This window comes from Eschrichtius robustus, chromosome 1 (assembly GCF_028021215.1).
Source record: "Eschrichtius robustus isolate mEscRob2 chromosome 1, mEscRob2.pri, whole genome shotgun sequence".
NCBI lineage: Eukaryota > Metazoa > Chordata > Mammalia > Artiodactyla > Eschrichtiidae > Eschrichtius > Eschrichtius robustus.
Window position 1 is genome coordinate 184,300,649 of NC_090824.1, and position 18,649 is coordinate 184,319,297.

The 18,649-nt window shown below is 39.9% G+C and overlaps 1 protein-coding gene across 20 annotated transcripts in view; it reads right to left on the minus strand.

Annotated features, from left to right (window-relative positions):
• The window catches only part of CCDC7 (coiled-coil domain containing 7), a 319,203-nt gene that overhangs the window by 112,765 nt on the left and 187,789 nt on the right, over nucleotides 1-18,649 (minus strand). For 18 of the 20 annotated variants that reach the window (XM_068560909.1, XM_068560921.1, XM_068561029.1 and 15 more), the window contains 3 exons: nucleotides 16,923-17,021; nucleotides 13,886-13,996; nucleotides 11,829-11,939 (listed from right to left, as the gene is read on the minus strand). In XM_068560909.1, the coding sequence (XP_068417010.1) occupies nucleotides 11,829-11,939; nucleotides 13,886-13,996; nucleotides 16,923-17,021 (321 nt within the window). The remainder of the gene's footprint in view (nucleotides 1-11,828; nucleotides 11,940-13,885; nucleotides 13,997-16,922; nucleotides 17,022-18,649) is intronic. The other 2 variants (XM_068561005.1, XM_068560946.1) reach the window with 1 other exon arrangement.

Here is an 18,649-nt window from a genome sequence, read left to right on the forward strand (position 1 = left end):
TCTTCTAGAAAAGCAAAATACTGAAACTTTTACTGGGCAATTTTGGGAGATATGAAAAAAGTCTTTGGGGTGCTCTGACGTAGTACTAGTGGATTACTTGCATGAGTCCAACAGGGCTCATTATCAGCTATGCCAGTGATTCTCAGACAGTGACAGTGGATGCCACAAAGCACTCTTGGAGAGTTCTAATGGATTGTTTACGTAAGATTTTCAGTTCTCAGGGGAATGGTCCTTCCCTTGAGCTCCCGACTCCCTGGCCGAGTTCCCATAGTAAGTCAAATTAGAGAACCAACAGAGGGACTCTAAAAAAGCTAGGGAAGCAATTCCCTAGATGCTGATTATTGTTCTCTGATGATGGATCCAACAACCAGAGACTCTGTGAGTTGAACTGTATCCAATGACTACTGTTATCTCCAAGCACATTCCTGGTGCCAAAAGAGAGCCCAGAACACAGCAGTTATTAAAACTTGTCCCTTTAATTAAAAATAATGTAGAGCCCTTTGGAATCATTTTTTTTTTAAATTTTATTTATTTATTTATTTATTTATTTATTTATTTATTTATTTATTTATGGCTGTGTTGGGTCTTTGTTTCTGTGCGAGGGCTTTCTCTAGTTGCGGCAAGCGGGGGCCACTCTTCATCGCGGTGCGCGGGCCTCTCACTATCGCGGCCTCTCCCATTGCGGAACACAGGCTCCAGACGCGCAGGCTCAGCAATTGTGGCTCACGGGCCTAGTCGCTCCGCGACATGTGGGATCTTCCCAGACCAGGGCTCGAACCCGTGTCCCCTGCATTGGCAGGCAGATTCTCAACCACTGCGCCACCAGGGAAGCCCTGGAATCATTTTATCCAGTGACCTGAAGAGACCTTAGAGCCTTGGGTAGTTTGATTCCTTGATGAAGGAGGTAATCTTATTAAACTTAGTAAGAATGGTGCCTGGTGGTATCCATCAATACAGATCCTTCCCACTTTTACTCAGACCTCTAAGCTTTCATAAATAAACGTGACTAGAGGTTAGACAAGGTCTCTATGTCTCCAGTGGGGAACTGAGGACATATGCTAAGGTCAGAGTTCAAACTGTGGAGGGGAAATACTGCATTTCTTGGGCCTTTTGGATACTGGTGAATAGATTTCTGTGATCTTGACAGTCCCTTATAAAAGGATGAGGGGGAAACAGATAATTCTCTGTAGTTTTAGTCCACCCACCACTAGGACTCTTTTCCAAACCCAACTGTAAGGGAATACCCTTTGGACTACTACAAACCTCCATTATTGTGGTTTCTACCACCGAATATGTTATTGGTAGAAATGTACTTTTTATATCAAGCAGCACTAACCAACCCCCACCATGATAAGATTTAAAGTTAGGGTATTTTAGTGGGGTACGTTAAAGATTATGATCTACCAAACTACTGGCCACTAGCACCTCTGTCTACCAAAAACAAAGTCACAGGCCTTGGTAATAAAAAGGGGCAACTGCCTTCATTGTTGAGCTTTCAAAGGCCAACAAATATTTGTAAACTATTTCTCCATTCAGTAACTCCACCTGGCCTGTGTGCAAGACCTTTGGTGCCCAGACTCTAAATTGATTAGGGTTACACAAAGCGTTAGAACTACCTATGGCACCAGTGGTAGCTGACATTGTGACAGTTATAGAGGTTATCATCCAAGATAAAGAATCCTGGTGTCCTGTGGTTGACATCACAAATGCCCTTCTCAGCATCCCTCTCCATGTGCATGATCAGGATTAGTTTGTTGTACGCAGTATGGGTTGTATTACACCACTAATGTCCTTCCATGAGACTCCCTAAATTCTCTACCTGTAATAATGCATAGCTAAAGACTTGGAAAAAGTCCTGCTCCTTGAGGGAGCACTAACCTTCCACTCTATTGATGAAATCATCCTAGTGGGCTCAGACAAGGGCACTACCCAAAAAGAACTGGATGTCCTGTTCACCTACAAGTATCACATAGCTAGGCTGTTATTAACAACAAGGTACAAGGACCTAAAAATGAAGTAAAATTCCTGGGCATGATCTGTAAGGGGCATAATCCAGGGAAGATGACTGTCATGCTTTAGGCCCTCTCTGTCCCCCCAAGTAAAAACCATCTGAGCAATTGGTGGGACTATACAGATACTGTCACACTCTCACAGGGATCACACAGCACCCAACAATCAGGTTACCATAAAGATGACCACATTTGACTGGGGCACTGATGGACAGGGTCCTCTGGAAGCCATTCAACTGACTAACCCAGATGCCCTTTTTGTGGACCCCTCTGATTTTCATTTGCTGTTTCAGTTAGGACTCTCAGTAACATTTCTCTTTGCCTACTGGAATCTATGGCAGAAGGCCACTACTATACATCAGAGGCATTCAATGGACTTTGGGTCCACAATCTGCCAGAGCTGGCTGAAAATTGCATATCCTTTATGAGACAGTTAGTGCATATCCTTTATGAGACAATTATTGGTCTGTTATTGGCCTTGAGAGCATGACCTTGGTCATGTAATAATCTTAGGACAAGAAATTCCAACCAAAACATAGAATACATTTGCTTTTGTTCTATAGCTTTGTTAGGGTATTCATACTTTATGTCAAAGTTTAAAACTTCTATAAAATATATGTTCAAAGACACATTCATGAACCAAATAAAGTTCTTCTGATGTATTTAATTTAAAACTATATAGAAAAGGACTTGGGATTAGCTCAAGATGGTGGAGCAGGAGGACATGATTTCACGCCCTTCTTACAAAAGCACCAAAATCACAACTAACTGCTGAACAACCATCGACGAAAAAAAGCTGGAACCTACCAAAAAAGATACCCTATATCCAAAGACAAAGAAGAAACCACAACGAGATGGTAGGAGGGGCACAATCACAATAAAATCAAATCCCATACCCGCCATGTGCGTGACCCACAAACTGGAAAACAATTATAAGACAGAAGTTATCTCACAGGAGTAAAAGTTTTGAGCCTTCCCAGCCTGGGGTTACGGCAACAGGAGGAGGAGTCCCCGGAGAATCTGGCTTTGAAGGCCAGCGGGGTTTGATCACAGGACCTCCAAAGGACTGGGGGAAACAGAAACTCCACCCTTGGAGGGCACACACAAACTCTCATGTGCACCAGGACCCAGGTGAAAAAAGCAGTTGACTCCATAAAAGACTGGGCCAGACCTACCTGCTTAGTATTGTGCGATCTCCTGTGGAGGCAGAGGGCAGCTATGGCTCACTGTGGGGACAAAGACACTGGCAGCAGCAGTTCTGGGAAGTACTCATTGGTGTGAGCCTCCCTGCAGAGGCCACCATTAGCCCCACCAAACAGCCTGTAAGCTCCAGTGCTGGGTCACCTCAGGCCAAACAACCAACAGGGTGGGAACACAGCTCCACCCAAAAGCAGACAAGAGGCTTAAAGTATCAATGAGCATGGCCCTGCCCACCAGAGGAACAAGACCGAGCTCCACCCACCACTGGGTAGGAACCAGCTCCTCCCAAAAGGTAGCCTGCACAAGCTTCTTAGACAGCCTCATGCACCAGAGGGCAGACAGCAGCAGCAAAAATTACAATCCTGCAGCCTGTGGAATGGAAACCAGAATCACAGAAAGTCACACAAAATGAGACACCAGAGGAATATGTCCCAGATGAAGGAACAAGATGAAACCCCAGAAGAACAACTAAGTGAAGTAAAGATAGCCAACCTACCAGAAAAAGAATTCAGAATAATGATAGTAAAGATGATCCAAGATCTTGGAAAAAGAATAGAAGTAAGGATCGAGAAGAAGTAAGAAATGTTTAACAAAGACCTAGAAGAACTGAAGAACAATACAATAACCGAAATGAAAAATACAGTAGAAGGAATCAATAGAAGAATGAATGAGGTAGAAGAATGGATAAGTGACCTGGAAGACAGAATGGTAGAAAACACTGCCGTGAAACAGAAAAAAGAAAAAAGAGTGAAAAGAAATAAAGACAATGTAAGAGACCTCTGGGACAACATTAAATGCACCAACATTCACATTTAGGGGTCCCAGAAGGAGAAGAGAGAAAGGACCTGAGAAAATACTTCAAGAGATAATAGCTGAAAACTTCCCTAACATGGGAAAGGAAACAGTCACCCAAGTCCAGGAAGTGCAGAGAGTCCCAGGCAGGATAAACCCAAGGAGAAACATGTTGAGACACATAGTAATCAAATTGACAAAAATTAAAGACCAAGAAAAAATGTTAAAGGCAAGAAGGGAAAAGTGACAAATAACATATAAGGGAACTCCCATAAGGTTATCAGCTGATTTCCCAGCAGAAACTCTGAAGGTAAGAAGGGAGTGACATGATATACTTAAAGTGATGAAAGGGAAGAACCTACAAGAATATGCCACCCAGCAAGGCTCTCAATCAGATTTGAAGGAGAAACCAAAACCTTTACAGAGAAGCAAAGGCTAAGAGAATTCAGCACCACCAGACCAGCTTTGCAACGAATGCTAAAGGAACTTCTTAAGTCGAAAAGACTACAACTAGAAACAAGAAAATTATGGATGGAAAAGCTCACTGGTAAAGGCAAACATACAGTAAAGGTAGGAAATAATCCACACACAAACATGATATCAAGACCAGCAATTATGAGAAGAGGAGAGCACAAATGCAGGATATTGGAAAAGCATTTAAAATTAAAAGACCAGCAACTTAAAACAATCTTGTTTATATATATACTGCTATATCAAAACATCACGGTAACCACAAACCGAAAATATAATAGATACACACACACAAAAAAAGGAATCCAAACACAACACTATAGTCATCAAATCACAAAAGAGAATAAAAGAGGGAGGGAAGAAAAAAGACCTGCAAAAACAAATCCAAAACAAGTAGCAAAAAGGCAATAAGAACATACATATCGATAACTACCTTAAACATAAATGGATTAAATGCTCCAACCAAAAGACATAGACTGGCTGAATAGATACGAACATAAGATCCACATACATGCTGTCTACCAGAAACCCACTTCAGATCTAGGGACACGTACAGACTAAAAGTGAGGGGATGGAAAAAGATATGCCATGCAAATAGAAATCAAAAGAAAGCTGGAATAGCAATACTCCTATCAGACAAAATAGACTTTAAAATAAAGACTGTTTTAAAGCATCAAAGAAGGACACCACAATAAATAAAGAGACAAAGAAGGACACTGCATAATGATCAAGGAATTAATCCAAGAATAAGATATAACAACTGTAAATATATATGCACCCAATATAGGAGCACCTCAATATATAAAGCAAATACTAACAGCCATAAAGGGAGAAATCAACAGCAACACAGTAATAGTGGGGGACTTTTAACACCCCACTTTCATCAATGGACAGCTCATCCAGACAGAAAATTAATAAGGAAATACAGGCCTTAAATGACACATTAGCCAGATGGACTTAATTGATATTTCTAGAGCATTCCATCCAAAAGCAGCAGAATACACATTCTTCTGATGTGCACATAGAACATTCACCAGGACTGAACACATGCTGGGCCACAAAGCGAGCCTTGGTAAACTTAAGAAAACTGAAATCATATCAAGCATCTTTTGTGACCACAGCACTATGAGATTAGAAATAAACTACAAGAAAAAAAAAACTGTAAAAAACACAAACACATGGAGGCTAAAAAATATGCAACTAAACAACCAATGGCTCGCTGAAGAAATCAAAGAGGAAACCAAAAAATGCCTAGAAACAAATAAACATGAAAGCACAATGATCCTATGAGATGCAGTAAAAGCAGTTCTAAGAAGGAATTTTATAGCAATACAATCTTACCTCAGGAAACAAGAAAAATCTCAAATAAACAACCTAAAGATATGCCTAAAGGAACTAGAGAAAGAAAACAAACAGAACCTAAAGTTAGTAGAAGATCAGAGAAGAAATAAATGAAATAGAGATGAAGAAACAACAGAAAAGATCAATGAAACTAAAAGCTGGTTCTTTGAAAAGATAAACAACATTGAAAAACCTTTAGCCAGACTCATCAAGAAAAAAAGGAGAGGACTCAAATCAATAAAATTAGAAATGAAAGAGGAGAAGTTACAACTGACACCACAGAGATACAAAGAATCATAAGAGACTACTACAAGCAACTATATGCCAATAAAATGGACAATCTGGAAGAAATGGACAAATTCTTAGAAACGTACAGTCTCCCATGATTGAACCAGGAAGAAATAGAAAATATGAACAGACCAATCATAAGTACTGAAATTGAAACTGTGATTAAAAAACTCCCAACAAACAAAAGTCCAGGGTCAGATGGCTTCACAAATTCTATCAAACATTTAGAGAAGAGTTAACACCTATCCTGAAACTGTTCCAAAAAACTGCAGAGGAAGGAAAACTCCCAAACTCATTCTATGAGGCCACAATTACTGTGATACCAAAACCAAACAAGGATACCACACAAAAAAGAAAATTATAGGCCAATATCACTGATGAACACAGACACAAAAATCCTCAACAAAATACTAGCAATCTGAATCCAACTATATAGTAAACAGATTGTACACCATGATCAAGCGGGATTTATCCCAGGGATGCAAGGATTTTTCAAGATCCACAAATCAATGAGTGTGATACATCACATCAACAAATTGAAGAATAAAAACCATATGATCATCTCGATAGATGCAGAAAAAGGTTTTAAGAAAATTCAACACCTATTTGTGATAAAAACTCTCCAGAAAGTGGGCATAGAGGGCACATACCTCAACATAATAAAGGCCATATACGACAAACCTACAGATAACATCAAACTCAACGGTGAAAAGCTGAAAACATTTCTTCTAAGATCAGAAACAAGACAAGGATGTCCACTCTCACCACTTTGATTCAACATAGTTTTGGAAGTCCTAGCTACAGAAGTCAGAGAAGAAAAAGAAATAAAAGAAATCCAAATTGGAAAAGAAGAAATTAAACTGTCACTGTTTGCAGATGACATGATACTATAGATAGAAAATCCTAAAGATGCTACCAGAAAACTACTAGAGCTCATCAAAGATTTTGGTAAATCTGCAGGTTACAAAATTAATACACAGAAATCTGTTGCATTTCTATACACTGACAATGAAAGATCAGAAAGAGAAATTAAAGGAACAATCCCATTTACCATCACAACAAAAAGAATAAAATGCCTGGAAATAAACCTACCTAAGGAGGCAAAAGACCTGTACTCTGAAAATTATAAGACGCTGATGAAAGAAATAGAAGACACAAACAGATGGAAAGAGATACCATATTCTTGGATTGGCATAATCAATACTGTCAAAATGACTATACTACCCAAGGCAATCTACAGATTCAATGCAATCCCTATCAAATTACCAATGGCATTTTTCACAGAACTAGAACAAAAAATCTTAAAATTTGTGTGGAGACACAAAAGACCCCGAATAGCCAAAGCAATCTTGAGAGAGAAAAACAGAGCTGGAGGAATCAAGCTCCCTGATGTCAGACTATACTACAAAACTATAGTCGTCAAAACAGTATGGTACTGGCCAAAAATAGGAATATAGATAAATGGAATAGGATAGAAGGCCCAGAAATAAACCCATGCACCTATGGCCAATTAATCTATGACAAAGGAGGCAAGACTATACAATGGAGGAAAGACAGTCTCCTCAATCAATGGTGCTGTGATAACTGGACAGCTACATGTAAAAAAACAAAGTTAGAACACTCTTTAACACCATACACAAAAATAAACTCAAAATGGATTAAAGACCTAAATGTAAGACTGGACACTATAAAACTCTTAGAGGAAAACACAGGCAGAACACTCTCTGACATAAATGGCAGCAATATCTTTTTCAATCCGTCTCCCAGAGTAATGGAAATAAAAACAAAAATAAACAAATGGGACCTAATTAAACTCAAACTTTTGCACATCAAAGGAAACCATAAACAAAACAATAAGACAACTCACAGAATGGGAGAACATATCTGCAAACGAAGCAACCAACAAGGGATTAGTCTTCAAAATTTACAAACAGCTCATGTGGCTTAATATCATAAAAACAAACAACCCCAACAAAAAAAATGGGCAGAAGACCTAAATAGACATTTCTCCAAAGAAGACATACAGATGGCCAAGAGGTACATGAAAAGATGTTCAACATCACTAATTATGAGAGAAATGCAAATCAAAACCACAATGAGACATCACCTCACACCAGTCAGAATGGCTATTTTTGCACCAGTACCACACTGCCTTTATTACTGTAGCTTTGTGGTATAGTTTGAAGTCAGGGAGCCTGATTCCTCCAACTCCGTTTTTCTTTCTCAAGATTTCTTTGGCTATTCGGGGTCTTTTGTGTTTCTATACGAATTGTAAGATTTTTGGTTCTAATTCTGTGAAGAATGCTATTGGTAGTTTGATAGGGATTGCACTGAATCTGTAGATTGCTTTGGGCAGTATAGTCATTTTCACAACACTGATTCTTCCAATCCAAGAACATGGTATATCTCTCCATCTGTTTATGTCATTGATTTCTTTCATCAGTGTTTTACAGTTTTCTGAGTACGTCTTTTGCCTCCTTAGGCAGGTTTATTCCTAGGTATTTTATTCTTTTTGTTGCAATGGTAAATGGGAGTGTTTCCTTAATTTCTCTTTCTGATTTTTAATTGTTGGTGTATAGGAATGCCAGAGATTTCTGTGCATTAATTTTGTATCTGGCAACTTTACCAAATTCATTGATTAGTTCTAGTAGTTTTCTGGTGGCATCTTTAGCATTTTCTATGTATAGTATCATGTCATTGGCAAACGGTGACAGTTTTACTTCTTCTTTTCCAATTTGTATTCCTTTTATTTCTTTTTCTTCTCTGATTGCTGTGGCTAGGGCTTCCAAAACTAAGTTGAATAAGAGTGGCTAGAGTGGATATCCTTGTCTTGTTCCTCATCTTAGTGGAAATGCTTTCAGTTTTTCACCATTGAGTATGATGCTTGCTGTGAGTTTGTCATATATGGCCTTTATTATGTTGAGGTAGGTTCCCTCTATGTCCATTTAATGGAGAGTTTTTAATCATAAATGGGTGTTGAATTTTGTCAAAAGCTTTTTCTGCATCTATTGAGATGATCATATGGTTTTTATTCCTTAATTTGTTAATGTGGTGTATCACACTGACTGATTTGTGTATATTGAAGAATCCTTGCATCCCTGGGACAAATCCCACTTGATCATGGTGTATGATCCTTTTAATGTGCTGTTGGATTCTGTTTGCTAGTATTTTGTTCAGGATTTCTGCATCTATGTTCATCAGTGATATTGGTCTATAATTTTCTTTTTTTGTGATATCTTTTTCTGGTTTTGGTATCAGGGTGATGGTGGCTTCGTAGAATGAATTTGGGAGTGTTTCTCCCTCTGCAATTTTGGAAGACTTTGAGAAGGATTGGTGTTAGCTCTTCTTAAAGTTAGTGAGGAACAGTGGCACTTCATGGGTGGACTTCCTTAAGAGTGTCCTGACAGCAGAAAGTTTGATCAAGGAGGCTAAGAGGAACACTCAAGTCCTTCTTCCTCAGCTAGAAACCATTTGGGCTGTGACAGCTTTGGCCCACCAGTGATGGGTTCTCTATGACTAAAACACATGTTTAGACCAAGTTTCCAGAGGACAACAGCCCTGCAAACTACACTGGTGGTCCCTTGGTTCTACAATGAGAAAGTGACAGTGGTGGATGATGAGATTGTTAACAAGACTCTAGGTTCATTAGTGCCACTCCTGCTGGTTATCAAGCTCAATTAAAGCTCCTCATAACATCAGGTCCGTCTGTTAGTGATATAATCCAGATCTTAACTGACAAATTCTTGGTCAGGGAAAATGTAACTACTGCCAAAATAACAAAGAGAGACCATCACAGAAGGTGACATGAAAATGCTAACTGGCACACACTAGTGGAGAATTTGGGTAGTGCTCTCCCAATACCTCTGCGTCTGTTTTTTAAATAGTGGGAGCTCAAAAGAAGAGATTAATGAGTTCTCCACTTAGGAACTCATGGCCAAGTAGCGTGCCTTAAGGGGCCAAATGGCAGCCCCTATAGGGTCTGCCAGGTAATGACCCCTATGACTATTTCTTCTCCTTCTCCCAGTAAATTCTAAAATGAATCATAGAGCCTTACCAACTTTTACCCAAACTTTTTGGATTAAACAAGACTATGAAATGTCCAATGTTCCTAAGTCCAGAGTGAAGAAGTGAGATCCTATGCCAAGGGTCAAAGTTCAGAGTACACATGAGGGAGAACTGCATTTCTTGGCCCTTTTGGTAATGGTCCACAGTTGATGGTGACCCCCAATCCCCTGGGATGAGAATGAGAAAATTGATAATGCTCTCTGATTTTCTGTCTGAAGCCAATACCACCAAGATCCTTACCCAGCCTGACTACAGGTGTAACATATCATTATTGTGGCAACACTACTGAATGGATTATTGTTATAGATGTATTATCGATATGCATACCGGATTGCACTTACTCTAAGGCCTAAAGGATATTATTGCATTTAAGACCATTTTAGTGGGGCATATGGAAGACTGTAAACCTACCAAACTACTACCTGCTAGCAGTATTGTCTCTCAAAAACAGCATTAATTGCCTCAGGAACTCAAAAACAAACAAACAAAACTGTCCCCATTGCTGTGCTTAAGGAAGCCAAGGTTCATTATCTGAGCTTTGCAAAAGGCCTTGGGTACCTGGAAACTCAAGCAATAATCAGGCTCAGTGATGTAGTACAACTATGGCAATAGCATTACCTGACACTGTGACTGACATAGCTTTTGCCCAGGCTGAGGGAAATAGGTATGAAGCAATTCACATTGCAAATGCCCTTTTCAGCATCCCTGTCCGCACAGATGATCAGGATCAGCTTGCCTTTGGTGTAATGCGTTGCAATACACCTTTAATGTCCTTCCACAAGGTCATGAGCAGGAAGAAGTCCCACTCCCAGATGGAGCACTAGCCTTCCACATACTAATGAATGCCTCTTAGTGGGTCGAGGAAAGGGTACTACTCAACCAGGACTGTATGCCATTTTGACGCACATGTAGCAACATGTCTAGGACATTACTATGGACAAGGCACAAGGGCCTATGAATCCTGGGAAATTCCTGGGAATAAACTGGGAAGGGACAGTAGCTCTCAGTCCGGAAGCAATAACTGCCCAGTTTTAGTCATGCTCAGGCTCTCAACCCCAACAAACACAAAGGATGCCCAATGACTTGTGGGACTATTCAGATACTGGTACTCACAACTTCCCCTACAAAGCCACCTTGATGACAGCACCCATCAATCAGGTTACCAAAAAGACCTTTACCCTGAGTGGGGTCTGACAACAGGATACCCTGGAGACCCTCCAACGGGCTACACAGGCAACCCTTTTCCTTGCCCCCTTGAATCCACCGCCTTTTAAGTTGCGGGTCTCAGCAACCTCTCTGTTTGCCAATTGGAGCCTGTGGCAAAAGAACACTGCCACACATCAGAGGTGCCACCTGGCTTCGGACTCATAATCTCCTATTGTTGCCTGAAAGTAAACACCCTTTGAAAGACTACTGACCAGTTACGGATCTTGGTGGACACTGGGTGCAGAAGTCCCGCCATGAAGTAGTTTTATAACAAGAAATTCCAACCAAATGTTAAATGTTTCTTCTTCTCTAGTTGTTTTATGGTATTCACATTTAGATCAAAGTGTAAAATTGCTATAAATTATATGCTCAAATACATATTCATGAACTAAAGAAATAAGTTCTGATGTGATTAATTTTTTTAAATTTAAAGGTACCTATAATTGTTATACTTACTACTGTGTTGTCCTCCTCTGGAAGTTATTTGTTTTTGTACTTGCATGGGGAGTTTTGACACTGACTCTTGATCTTTAAGGATAGGATTTTTGTCTGGTGCATCATCATGAGCTACATAAAGAGATGCATTTAATTCCTCCATGGAAAAACAGATCTAGTATGCAATCTCTAGATTTCAAATTTATAACATATATACAGCAAAATTTTCTCTCATTTTGATAAAGTTATAAGTAAATTACCATAATGTCAGATGTGACATAAAATGTGAGAGGATATTTTTAATGGGTATTTGTTAAAGAAGGTGTAACACTAACATTTCTAGGCAATATCTATTGATCTACCTATCTATATATATCTGTATGTGTGTGTGTGTGTATATATATAAATATATATACACACACACATACATACACAAAATATTCCTGCCGCGGGTGGTGATCTGAGCATGTATGCCAAGGTCAGAATTCAAAGTGGGGTGGGGCACTGCTGCATTTCTAGAGCCCTTAGGCTACTGGTGCACAGGTGACCATGATCTCCATAACCTCTGACACCAGGTGCTGGGGGAAAGAGATAACGCTCTCTGGCTTTTCATCTGAGGCCGCCACCAAGGACACCCTTGGTCAAACACTACACTGTGAGTGTATCCTTTCAGGCAACCACAAAACTCCATTTTTATGGTCCCCACTACTGAATGTGTATTGATGTAGATGTATTTTCTATGTGCACCCACACTCGAATTCAGTTCCCTCATGGGAACTGCTGTATTTAGGGGCATTTTAGAGGGGCACGTGGAAGACTGAGAACCTCCAGACTAAACAGTGCCTCCCACTTGTGTCTCCCTAAACTAATTCCTGGGAAGAAAAAGACAAACTGCTCTCACTGCTGAGCTTAATGAATAGTAATCTCTCCATGAGACTATTTCCCATTTGAATAACTAACTTGATCTTTGCACACAGCCTCAAGTACATGTGACTCAACTGATTTTGGTAGGTCAATGCTATAGTACAGCCGTGAGACCTGGTGGTACCTACACTGTAACTGTCATACAGGCTGTTTTCCAAACTGAAGGACCTCAATATGCAGCAACGGACAAATCAAATGCCCTTTGCTGCATCCCTCTCCACATAAATGATCCCAGTTTTTAGTTTAACCTTATATGGAAGGAGTTGCAATATCCTACTAATGTCCTTCACATGGCCATCATATTGCTCAAATATCTATAATCAGGGCACAGCTCATGACGTCTAAGCAGCCTGCTCTCAAAGGGAGGACTAGTTTTCATTCAAGTGGGCCCAGACAAGGACACCCCCAACAAGGAGTAGATGCACTGTGAACCCACCAGCAGCTCTTGGCTGGGCCATCAGTACACACAAGGTACAGTTAGTTACCTGGTAACTTAGTGAAATTCCTGGACATGGCCTCTAAGGGGCATGACATCTCATTCCAGAGGAGAAGACTGCCATGCTTGGGCTAATCAACTCCGATAAATAAAAAGCAGTCCAGCAATTAGTGACACTCTTTGACCACTTGCACTCTCATTTGCCCATGTGGAGCCCTTGATGACACCCATCTATGGGGTTACCAGAAAGGCTGCTTCCTTTTAGTGAGGACACAACCGAGAGGGTGCCCTAAGGACCCTCCAACAGGCCTCGTGACCCCCATCTGATGCTTGATTTACAGATCTCAGAAACATCTGTTTGCCATTGGAGCCTATGGCAAAAGGCTGCTGTGACACGTAGAGGAATCCATTGGACTTCTGTACCCATAATTACCTGGAGTCTGCTGAAAGGCACACTACTTTGGAGAGACAATTATTCACCTGCTATTGGGCCTTGGGGCATTCATCTTCTGGTCATAAAATAATCTTAAGAACAAAAATTCCAACCAAAGGGTTCAAGATTTCTGCTGTTATCTCATGGTATTCGCACTTTAGTCAAAGTGTAAAATTTCTATAAAACATATGCTCAAAAAATACGTATCCGTGAACCAAAATAAAAACATCTTGTAATGAGCTTAACTTAAAATCACTTGAAGTCTTCTGTAGTTTTTGTACTTACTAATATGTCTTTCCCCTTTGTGAGGGCTTTGTTTCTTCACTCGAATCTCTGATTCTGACACTGAATCTTGATGCTCAAGCATATGATTTCCATCTGGTACTTCATCCTGAGCTACATAAAGAGACGGATTTAGTCTATTAAATAAAAAAGAGATCCCTAGATTTCAAATTTAAAGCAGAGAACACTGGTATTTTCTCCCATTTATATGAAGTTATAAGTAAATCACCATAATGCGAGATCAGATGTGAAAACTATGAGCCGTAATGAGTGTGTGTGGAAAATATTTTTTCATATCATTAATATTCCTAATTTTAAATATATTTTATATTAGTCTCTCATTTTCTGAGTTTTCCTGATGTTTTCAGTTAATAAACACTGATAGACCAAACAAGGAAAATAGATATGTTCAAGATTATTCATTGCAGCATACCTGTAATTGCAAAATACTCAAAACCGCTTAAGCGTACAAGCATACGAATTGGTAAGCTAAAGCAGTGTATGTAAACTATGAAAATATAAACTATGGGATATAATGTAGCACACACAGCTGTACAAATAGGTATAAGAGGAAATGAAAAACATCCTGACAAACTGACTTGGGAGCATTTCTAGGATATAAGGCTTAATGAAGAAAAAAAACCTGAAACAATATTTAACAGGCTAACTTTTAAGAAAGAAAGAAGAAAAGGGAATTAAAAAAAAAAAGACAAAAGATAACTTATCTTTAAAAGATGAAATAGAGAAAATATAAACCAAAAGACAACCTGGAGGGTCACAGAAGTCACTGCAGAAAGTGCTGGCTGAGTTGTACCCAGTGACTACTATTAACTCTTAGCCTGTCTCTGGCACTGATGGATAGCCCATGATACAGCAAGGTTTTGAGACTCACGTCTAATGAAAAAGGATCCAGATTTCTCAGTTTCACTTGACCAGCAACCTGAGGAGACTACAGAGACTCCACCATGGAGGAGCTATTCTTGTTAACTTCGTGAGGGACAGTGGCACTTTCTTGGTGGTGTCCCAACAGAACCCCTGGTTCTGAGTTCCCTGACACGGAGCACTTTGTCCAAGGAGGACAAGGAAGGGGGTGGGGAAGAAAAGACACAAACACCTAAGACACTCTCTTTCCTCTTCTGGCTGACATTTGGTTTCTGAAAAGTTCCACCCACCCATGGTGAGCTCCCTGCCACTGGAAACACTGTCTAGTTACCCAGCAATGGAGGCTCAAGGATGGGATGGATGGACTCTCTAGCAAGCATCCTGTGGATAGGTACTGAGCCATGGGGGCCAACACACAGCCCCACGAGAACCAAAATGGTGATGACACTTATTACTAACACATGTGCGATCCCTTCTGCTCCTCCCAGTGGTCTCAAGATGAAGTGGAGAACTCTATTTTTACCCAGAATGCTTGGCTTATAAAATTACACAAAATTAGGGATTAGGCCAAGTCCCTATGTCCCCTTTGGCACCTAAGAATATATGCCAACTCAGAGTTCATAGGGGCAGTGGGGGGAGATTGCATACCTTGGGCCATTTGGCTACTAGTTTACCAATGACTGTTACCTCCACAACTGTGACGCCAGGATGAGAGGAAAACAGTTAATGCTTTTTGACATATACTTACACCTGGCCATGGTGGGGGGTGCCTTTGGACACTATATACCTCTATTTTATGGCCCCCACTACTGAATACATAACGGGTACAGGTGTATTTTCTATGTGAACTCCAACTCACATCAGCACCAAGCCGTGATGAGCGCTACTGCACTCAGGGTCATTTTAGTGGGGCATATGGAAGACTGCAAACCTACCAGACTACCAGTGCCTAGAGATTCGTCTCTAAAAACAACTATTAAGCAAAGAAAAACAAATGCCTGCCCTCTTTGCTGAGTTTAAGTAAGCCAAACATCTCTGTGAGATTACCTCTCCATTCAATAATTGAGTGAACCTGTGCATATGGCTTAACATGCCTATAGACTGGATTACAGGCAGCTTAATGCTGTGGTACAGATCAGGACACTGGCCCTACCTGACACTGTGACTGCCACAGAGGCTCTTGCCCAAGCTGAGGGAAATAGGTATGAAGCAATTCACATTGCAAATGCCCTTTTCAGCATCCCTGTCCACACAGATGATCAGGATCAGCTTGCCTCTTGTGTAATGGACTGCAATACACCTTTAATGTCCTTCCCACAAGGTCATGATCAGGAAGAAGACCCACTCCCAACTAGCTGCCCAGTATATTGGTGGCATCCTCCTGGTGGGCCCAGGCATGTGTACTACCCTACAGGGACTGATGCTATGTTGACCCATACTCAGCAACGCAGCTGGGTCATTAATAGGGACATGGACAAGGACCTTGTGGGAAAGCACAATACGTATCATCTTGAGGAGATAACCACCAATATTTGTCCTCTTAGTCCCAACAAATACAAGAGTCCCAAAACTCTGTGGAGCTATTCTGCTACTGGCACTCTTACATTCCCCTCAGTGGGATCCTGACTGCAACCAACTATTAAGTTCCCAAAAATGCATCTACATTTGAATGGATCTCAAGCGACAGGATGGTCTGGAGGCCATCCAACAGGCCTCCCAGGTCACACTTCGCCTTGGCCCCTCTGATAATGCATTGAGATACAGCTCTCAGCAACTTCTCTGTTCATCATTTAGAGTCTTTGGAAGAAGGCAATTCCACAAGATAGTGGATTAATTTAGGCTTCTGTATGCCTAACTTCCTGTAGTAGGGTGAAATGTACACACCTTTTGAAAGACAATTATGTGCCTATTATTGGTTTAGTGGATACTGAGTGCATGAACCATGACTATGAAAAACATTACAATCAGAAGTATTGACCAAAAGTTTCATAACTTTAGCTTTTATCCTCTAGTTATCTTAGGGTATTTATACTTTAGGTCAAAGTATAAAATTTCTCCAAAATATATATTAAAATACAGATTTACGAACCAAAGAAGAAGATCTTTAGCTGTAATTAATTTTAAATAACTTAAAGTTATCTGTAGTTAGTATACTTACTTTGTCTTTTCTCTCTTTGTTTCTTTAGTTGCATTTGGGTTTTTGACATTGGTTCTTGATGCTCACGCATAAGATTTTCATCTGATGCTTTATCATGAGCTACATAAGAGATATACTTAGTCCATTGAGTAGAAAAATACAACTATTATAAATCTCTATATATAAAATTTATAATAAGCATACAGCAACATTCTCATTTTTCTGAAGTTATAGTGAAGTTACCATAATGCTAGATCTGATAAGACTGTGAGAGGAGTTTAATAAATAGATGTGTTTTGACTCTTTCTCATTATCTCATAAACATTTCCAGGCATTATACATAGTTTATATTTGTCTCTATTTCTCTTAGGTTATTTATATTTTACAGATCATGTAGACTTCATAGACCAATCAACAAAACGCATGTGTACAATTTGCTAATTACAGCATTATTCGTAATTGCATATAAATGTTCATGCATAGGAAACTAGATAAACAAGCTAATACATATACTATAAACTTTGTAAATTATGGTAAATAACATGGTACAAACTGTTGTATGTAGAGATGTAAAAGGAATCAAATGAACCTCTATAAACTGACTTGGAGGGATTTCAAGGAGATAATATCAAGTGGAAAAAAAAACCCCAAAGGTGAAAAGTTGTGTGGTACCTTCTAGGTAAGGAAGAAGGGGAAATAAGAGACAGAGAGAGAGAGAGAGAGAGGGAGAGAATTAGAGAGATACTTACCTTTACAAAATGAAAAACAAGTGAGATAGAAAACAATGTAGTTGTTTACCCATAGCGTAAAAGGGAGAGAACTGAAGAAGAAATGGTACTCCTCTAAGTATACCTTTTTGCATAGTTTTTACTTTTGGAAGCAGGGTCCACATGTTTCAAAAATAAAATTAAATAACAAAAGAGGAACTAAAACTGAAAGCAAATTTAAAGAAATGAACCTACTGAAAGAAAAAAAGTACTAATGCAAGTAACTCATCAATACAATATTTGACATATACCCTCATTCATGGGCAGAAGCGTGGAGAGACTGTAAACACATGACAAAATATTTTCAGGAGGCTTGTTTTTCCATACCTATAGGCGAAGAAATTCCAGAATAATTTTAGAGGCATAACAAGATGGAACAAATGAGTAAATGTGTTATATTATTCAGAGAGAGTATTCACGAAGTGGAAGAAAGGACATACACACATTAAATGGAAGTAGGCAGAACAAGCCCTGAGGGGATGAAGTAGAATTGAAGGTTTCCAAGATTTATCATGAATTCTAAATATGTCTATGCAGGTTTATATACACATGTGTAGGTATACAGGCTAATATATGTGTATAACTACATATGTATGTACAAGTACATATATAAAAATGTGAATATACTTAAGAAACCTGACGCCAGGCTGGATCTCATGTGTGATCGTTCAGGCACAATCACAGACAATTATAAAGGCATTACCTGGCAGTTACCATGGGGAAAAGAAGCTTCTCAACCCACAGAGACTTGATGCATAGCCAGTGCACTGCAGGCACTGGAGGTGGTTGCAGTCACGGACACAGCCCTCCCACCCCCATCACTCTCTCAAGCATACTGCATTCTTCGCCCAGTCACCGCCAACTGGAGGCGGGGGTGGGACTTGACTGGGACACTGTATTGTTCGGGCACTGCCACTGCCTAGACTACCTTATGGGCGGTGGGCGGGGCTTGAAGAAACTTTTCTCAGTTATGATTCAGTA